The 8,466-nt window shown below is 29.3% G+C and overlaps 1 protein-coding gene across 1 annotated transcript in view; it reads right to left on the reverse strand.

Moving 5' to 3' along the window:
- Positions 1 to 4,589: 4,589 nt before the first annotated feature.
- Positions 4,590 to 8,466, reverse strand: part of LOC105623009 (LIM homeobox transcription factor 1-beta-like) — a 10,947-nt gene continuing 7,070 nt past the window's right edge. Inside the window, exons 3-5 of the mRNA XM_012204412.1 lie at positions 6,823 to 7,128; positions 6,375 to 6,473; positions 4,590 to 4,846 (exon numbers count right to left, since the gene is read on the reverse strand). Coding sequence (XP_012059802.1) covers positions 4,590 to 4,846; positions 6,375 to 6,473; positions 6,823 to 7,128 — 662 coding nt within the window. The remainder of the gene's footprint in view (positions 4,847 to 6,374; positions 6,474 to 6,822; positions 7,129 to 8,466) is intronic.

Here is an 8,466-nt window from a genome sequence, read left to right on the forward strand (position 1 = left end):
GATATAATGTTAGACTGAAAAAAATATCACTATGTTATAATCGCAAATGTTCATAGACTGAGAAAGTAAGATTGCAAGCGGAAAGTAACTTTCAAAAATCACAAGACGTTAAATAGTGTCTATGAATATGTTATTGTTGAATAGTATCTATAAAATACTCTTATCTAAGCAAATCTTAAATTAGCTTTAAGCTTTAAGCAAGAAGAACACATTTTGTTAGAAATAAAAATTATATTGATATTTTTAATAAAAATATGTCACGCAAAACTATAATAGTTGAATATTGATTCTCATGCATATCACGAGCGTTATCATTGATAAAAACACGTTGCCTTGTATTGAGATTTGTTATTAAGATAGTATAGTAACAAAACATAACATAAAATATATAATTTGAAATCAGAGTAAAAATTAGAGAAAGCCTATCATCAGTAGTGAAATATGTAGAAGCGATAATAACTATTGCGCTAATAGCTGCGACGCAAATTGTAGATTAGTAATGATCTCACGAAAAAGGAACAAATGTAAATTACATTAAACATAAATAAATATACCGTTTTATACGTGAAAAAAAAGGAAAATACTTCCTGTCTATTCTTAATCCCTGAATCATTAATGTGTTGTCAATTATACATATAACATATTTAACAATTAATTAAATATATAACATCTTAAGCGTCCGTCTGCAATTATATTTTTACTCTCTCTTATCTGCAATCTGAGTCTTTTTTGCTCAAATTTAAATTTATTTTGTTCTAGACTTAAGAAAATCTGAAATAAGAGATTATTCAGAATTATTTTCCAAAATCTTTATTAAATTATCAAATAATTTTTTAACTCTTATTTTAAGAGAGAAGAATTGCATCCCATCTTTTTTCATAAAAAGATTTTTTTGTCGTAAATAAAAAGGTAAGAAGTTTAGATTAAAACAATTTTGGATAAATGTTCCCTTTTAGCCAATTCCAAATGACTTCTAAGTGATCTTCATTTTGGCCTTGATCTCCAAGAAGGTCAAAATCATTGATTTTTTCCGTCGCTCGTTATTCATTAAAAAATTATTAATGAAAATGTTTTTATGAATAGGACACTTTTCAACACAACATACACATTCCAAAAATGTATAATATTTTATTCATTACTTGACAATACATTTAATGGATATAAAGAAACCATTAATTTAAAAAATTGCGGTATTCTATTAAAATCATATCGTTTTTTAATAAATTCTACTAAATAATGTTCGTAATATCCTTCTCGTACATCAAATCGTGGTAAAGTAAAACGAATATCACATCATAATCGCTCAATATTTTGTGTATATACACCAGATTTAGGGTCAACAAAATTAATAGAGAGTTAACGGTCTGATGCACATAATCAAGTTCTTTTTAAAAGTATATCCTTTCCACGAATCTGTAAATTATATATTGCCTGGTGCAATATATTTCTGAATTATTCTCATTAACGTTTGTGCAGTACGATTTTCTACAGGAACAATAAAAAAAGATTTACTGCTACCTTCGATAGCACCAAAAACCCATTGCTCACTAATTATCTGTTCTCGATTATATTTTCTCCGATCAACTTTCGCTTCCACTATCACGACTACCGAGCATATCATTGTCTTATTGAGCTAATAACTGGAAAATAATAAAAAATATAACAATCAAAATCGCTGTGGAAAATCGCGTGAAAAGTCGTACGTTCCTAAGCAGAGAGAAGATGGGATGGTACAGGATTGCATTAGGGTTAGGTTATTATATACTCATGGATATATAAACCTAACCTTAATCAAACCATAGTACATAAATAGTTTATAAGATCTTCAAAATTGTAAATTAAATGAAGAAAATCATGGAGCAACATCTTCGCTCTACCAAGTCAGACAAAGGGCTGTTATAATATATTCAAATAACAATGTATTTCTTTTCATAATGATGTGTTAATATTATTATTCTCAAATTCTTAACACGAACGTATATATAAACATCAACTTACGTGGAGCAAAACTCATACTATATTGCTGAAATATGTATCATGTGTTCAAAAATTACTTATTATTTATAAAACCGTTTTCATTAATAATTTTTTAATAAATAACGCGACGGAAAAAGTCAGTAACTTTGATCTTCTTGAGTCGAGATCAAAGTCTCTCGAAAGTCATTTGATGCTGGCTGTGTAAAGAAGAACATTTACCCAATTTTGTTTTTGAAAGTATATCAAAGAGATAAACAAAGTGTTTTAACATACAAAATGATACAGAATGCCTATTCAAAGCATATTTTCCTTTGTTTAATACAGCTTCCTTCACTTAACTCCAAGGATATCCTCTCTTTTAGTTTTTCGATGAAAATTGTTTATAAATTGTACAGTCATGATCTGAGTTCAATATACAGTTTCGGATATTTTATTCTTTAACACAAGTTCACCACATCCTGATAGAACTCATAAAAATTATGCACATAGATAAGAAATCATTATACTTTCTTAATTGTAACTCAGAATCATTAATTTTATATTCAATTCATTAGAATCTGGAAATTATATATGAATAACCAAAGAGGATTAGCGATAGAATTAAGTTGACTGAATTTTAACAATAGACAATTTAATAAGATTATATACGATATCCGACTATTCTTTTCTCTTTGAAGATTTAACACAGACAACTTATTATGAACATTATCAATTTGAACAAATTTTCTTACAACAATTTATAACTTGGTATTTTAAACTCTTTATATTATTCTGCGATATTATATTATTTGCATTAATTCTGAAATTCTGAAAAAATTGTAAAAATTTTTTAATACTGAAGATGACCTAATTTAAGGTCGAAATTTATTTTATTATTTTTCTAATTGTAATATGATTAAAATATAAAACATTTTCGAAATCTTGCATTGTAGTTTATACCGTTAAGAGATTTAAAGTATAAGTAGTTTTAATTACTGTAGAATCTTTTCATTTAATGTTCTACATGTATAATAATATTATATAATATTATATGATAATATATTTTATATATATACATATATACTAGACAAATTATAAGATATAAAATAAAAAAAATTTTTGAATATGTACAATTGAATGAAGTTTAATACGTGGACTGAGAAAAAAAGTTATTAACTAAATGCGTTTCGTAGTGATTATTTAGTTTAAGTATTTATATATTTAAGTAAAATATACGTTAGTCATGTCAACGTATTATTTGTTTGAATCAACAAATATTTGCTTGTGACTGCTGCATTTAGTCGAAGCAACTAATATTCTTTTGAAGCAGCAACTTTTTTTCTCTCAGTGTATCAATTTTATTATTAAAAAAAATAGAAACATATATAATAATAGATGTTTTATAGCATATTTTTTCTTGTATATTTTCTGAAATTTCTTGAATATATTTTCATGATAACATATCTTTCTTTTCTCCATACGGAAATTTTTCATCGAATTATTAAAAAATAAATTAATTTTATTAATTAAATAAAAAATAAGAAATAAGTTAAAAAATATGAAATAAGTATAAGATATGAATATTAATAAATTATAAATATAAATTAAATATAAATAAAATTAGATATAAACGATAAAGAAAATCTTGAAAAATTTATATATATAGTTTCTATAAATATTGACTTTGTTGTCATAATTATTATCTATTAATTTTATTGTACTACTATACATATTAATAACGAAGAAATATTGATAAATTTATCTAGGTAGTTAAAAATTGTTAAAAATTTTAAAATTTTTTATTCTTAAAAATTGATGTATAAATAATATAGGTAATATGTATAGATATATACGTATAGATATATATATAATATATAGGTAATATATGTATACGTACAGATGCTAATTATTTAAAAAATTACAAGTATTGTTTCAATTATTTCTTCTATCATATTCATTTTTCTATTTTATCTTCTTTTACTTTACATTTTTAACCCGTTTATTTATTTTGCACAGGAAAAAGTTTTTTATTGTAATAATTTTTCTGCAATCAAGCTGTTGAAAGCGTGAAATGTTCTCAGGAATAAAATCTATATTAACACAATGTTTTAATGCATTTGATGTTTTTTGTCAGTTCTTTGGAGTAAAAAACGTGATTACAAGGAAAACTTTTAATAACTTTTCTTCGTAACGTTTTTATGAATATGCATTTATTACACACAGAGGATAAATACAGATTTTTGTATCTGAAACAGAAAGAAAAGCAAATATTTTTGGAGAACCATCGATATCGCAAATTCAAAAGTTAGAAATACATTAAATCATTTAGAAAAAAAATCACTTAAAAATAAAAGTAAAATAAAATTTTCAACAACATCGGCCAGATCAAATTAGCAGCGATCAGCTAGCCTAGAAAAAAAGAGTCTAAATTCGACAAACTAATCGCAATCATTTTAAAGCTAAAAATTGAATAATAATATTACGTCGGCTTCCTTGACAAAGTAAGTCGCTTTGTAGATCGAGTAAAAGGACGCAAAAGAGGGTGAAGGCGATGAGAAATAAGCGACGAATTCCAGAGAGAGACAGTGACAGAGGGAAGAAGATAGAGAGAGGAAGAAAGAGGGAAACTTGGATTACGCGTGATCGCCACTGAAGTAACTACTTTGCATCATGAACAGTTTGTCGATGGGATTGTTGATGGCCGCATGTAGACTCTGCGACAGCGACGGGGTATCGTGCGATGATGAGCCATGGTGGGAATGCGAAGCACCCTGATGACTACCGTCCGCGCCGCCGCCATCATTCTCGCCGATGTCGAAGCCGCCGTCCGTACCGTCCAGAGACAGATCGCTGCTACAGAAGCTCTCTCCCGAGTGGCCCGGGTACGCGTCTGAAAAAAAAAGATATGCATTTCTTCATTTCTCGCAAAGTATCATGGCACTTTAACGAGGTGCAATGGTATCTCATTCTGAGATATTGTATGTACGCTGGTATGTCGAATGGTATGCAAGTTGCAACAATGAAAATATTTCGAAATTTTACCCGCAGTTTTTTGTGCATGTAATACAAAATCAGACAATGTAGAATGTATTGCGGGAGAATAAAGAGATTTACATAAACTTCGATCAATCTCGATTTCTATCTATACTTTGACACTGAATTTATTTACATGACGTATTAATTATTTCTTTATATTTTTCTTTGTCATTGTTTTCTAAAAAAATAATTTCTATATATAGGGTGCTTACCTTAAAAATTATCTAAATTTCAAATTTGGATTTCTTTCAAAATTCGATTTCCAATTTTAAAGCGTTAATAGTTTCATCAGTTATCAACTTATAAAAAGTCTAATTTATGAAAAATAGCCTAACTATCAAAATAAATTTCCTATTTTAAAGTGTTAATGGTTCAAATTATTAATTTTTACGATAAATGTCTCATACAATACGAAATAAAATTATTTTCGACATACTTTAAGACAAACTAGAAAAATATTATCTAACACAATAAACTATATATCTTTTGCTGGATGAGAAAAATAGAATAAATTCCTTTATATCCAATAACTGGATATTAAATAACAGATTTGATTGTATCGAAAAAACTATTAAAAATTGCAGACTCGAGATATAAAAAGGAATTGTCGTTCTCTATATAGAAACTAAAAATATTCGGTTCGAATTTTGAGTGTGGGTGCATGACATTGTTGGATGTTCTAAAAAATATATCCGAGCGTCTATCTTTGATTAAAAAAAAATTGAAGTAAAAAAATGTTGCCTAATAGAAACTTTTTATAGAAACATTACCGAGGTATAATTATTACAGCATTTTTAATATATTCAATTTATGCTCCTAAATTTTTTATAAATGTAAAAATAAACAAAAAAACGTAAAATAATTTTTATCAGAAAAAAATTAGCGGAATGCAATTGACATATATTTCCACTGGTTTCATTTCATATTTTTAATGATCAATTTTATTCATTCACCTTTTGACTATTGTCATTGTCATTATATTGTAATTAATCACCAAAAATACGAGAAGTAATAAAGAAAATATATGTCAATTACAATCCGCAATTAATTTTTTGTTAATAAAAATTTGAGCGACTAATTTATATTTTTAAATTTATTTTTACGTTAATTATTATAATAAGATAATTTAGGAATTTAAAAGAGCATTTTTAATAATAAATATTAAAATATTGCACCAATTATAATTAATAAATTTTTACGTTTTCATAAAAAATTAGTAAAGTAAGAGTCTATTATGAATCAACCGCAGAATGTCTGCTCTCAAAAATATCACACACGTTCTAGGATACTTTGTAAACAACTGTCGAGACACAAACGCGTTACGCATATACCGTCTGTGACACCGATGCGCAAATGAGTTTCTACGGTGAGTAAAGACTTACCGTCGGGCGAGTACGGGTTATTGGGGTTGAGCGGTTGGGTGGCTGAGGGGAAGCTAGAAGATTCCCCATCGCGCATGTTCAGGGCGTTCAAGTAATGACCTGCGAACGAGATTAGACAATTGACATTGAACTCATTCGTTTACAAAAAAAGCCCCATTAACCAGTCTTCGCAAATTCGCGTGTTTTTCCTCGATTCTCGAGACTATACTTGACTTTTTAAAAAATAAATAACTCGAATGTGATAAAATATGATGAAAATCGCATTAAAATTTATTAATCAGAAAATGAAAGTAATGTATAGAAACAATAACGTTTTCGAAATTTCACGTTCAAATTCAAAAAAGTATTTCAGGATCAGGAATTCAGGAATAGTCATGCATAGATTTAAAAAATAGCACTTGAATTCTCGATAGAGTTCTGAGTTAATAAGATGAAAAAGGCCACTTACTGTGATCGCTGTGTGGACTTTCCGTCCTTCGCTCCTCCTTTGGCTCTTTATCGGATCCGGGCTCCGTTTTGGCCTTCCGCTGAAGTTTCTTCATCTTTGCGCGCTGATTTTGGAACCACACTTGAACCACGCGCACGCTAAGGCCAGTGTCCTTAGCGAGTGCTTCGCGAACTTTCCTGCAAGGCTTCGGAGACACCTCAAAAGACGCCTTGAATTGACGTCGCTGTGCCGACGTAAGAATCGTCCGCGGCCGTTTCGGACCCCGACGGCCATCCCGTGGTCGATTCTCGTCCAATAAGTCATCATCTGGCAATACCATTTATATTTATCCATTTATATTTATAAATATTTATAAATATTTTACATGTACAGCATCGCTCTCCTCTTATTTCGTGTCAATCTTTTATTTATTTCAACTATTTCAAGTGTCTACTTTTCAATACCAACACTCCACACATTCACGCACACAGCAACAAACAAATAAATAAATAAAAAATATCAACATAATTAAATAATGTGAACAAAATAATACGTTTCTTTTTATAATTTTTAATAACAAATAAGGAAATTGAATTAATAGGAAGCGGGCGAGCGTTATTCGCCTAGTTATCTTTATTTATTTTTTTTTTTTTTTAGGAGACATTAATTTCTTATTTATTTATAATTTTTAATGTCGCCGAAACATATTCATACACATATTCTATTATTTTTTATCATATATTATATATAAATATTTTTTAAAATTTATTTTGACAAAACATCTGTTTTTACAAAAATTAATGAAACGCTTGTTCCTTTTAGTAGAATTTCTTGCACAATTCATCTTTTTCCTTCCACGTTGGAGAGAAAACAGAGAATTGCGTAAGAAGTTCAGCTAAAAAGAATAGCTGTCTATTATTAAATTATGACACGAAACTTATTGCACGAAAACATTAAACGACAAAAGAGGATGGAGAATAATATAAGAGCGAATAAATTATTATCATGGAAATAGTGTTTGCGTTTCGAATTTCGTGATTTCGTGACCTCCGTGCGATGGATTGATCGTGAGACGCAAGAAGCAGTGGTCGAAGTCGAGCAGTAGATACGGATGGTTTCGATCAGACAGTGATCCGACAAAGCACAGGCCACGCCTACCGTGCAACATATGTACCGTGGCGCGGCAACATGTCGGCCGCGAACAAACGCACCGGCTATACGCGCGCGGCGGATTCCATTTTCCGCACGAATATTTCAAGAACTCTGGGAATTCCATTGTTAAAAATTGTTTCGCTCCGTGGGAATACGGGGCGAACAGTGGAATTGTCGATCAAATCATTGAGCGAGATCGCTGGTAAATCGCGGATCATTCATTGTTAATAAAAGCGCGATGAACAATTAAAACCGACGCGGCAGAAATATTTGCACGATACTGATATAATTTTAAAAAATTTATTTCCAATGCTTCATTGCCTCGTGAAAATTTTTAGATTTATTTTTAAATTTTTATCGAAATCTTTTTCAATGTTTCCCTGTTAATGTGCGATTTCTTGAATTCATGTTTCATATGCGTTATAGAGAGAGAGAGAGAGAGAGAGAGAGAGAGAGAGAGAGAGAGAGAGAAGAATAANAGAGTGTGCACACATNTCTTTATNTNTTNTNNTC

This window comes from Atta cephalotes (genome assembly GCF_000143395.1).
Source record: "Atta cephalotes unplaced genomic scaffold scaffold00052, whole genome shotgun sequence".
NCBI lineage: Eukaryota > Metazoa > Arthropoda > Insecta > Hymenoptera > Formicidae > Atta > Atta cephalotes.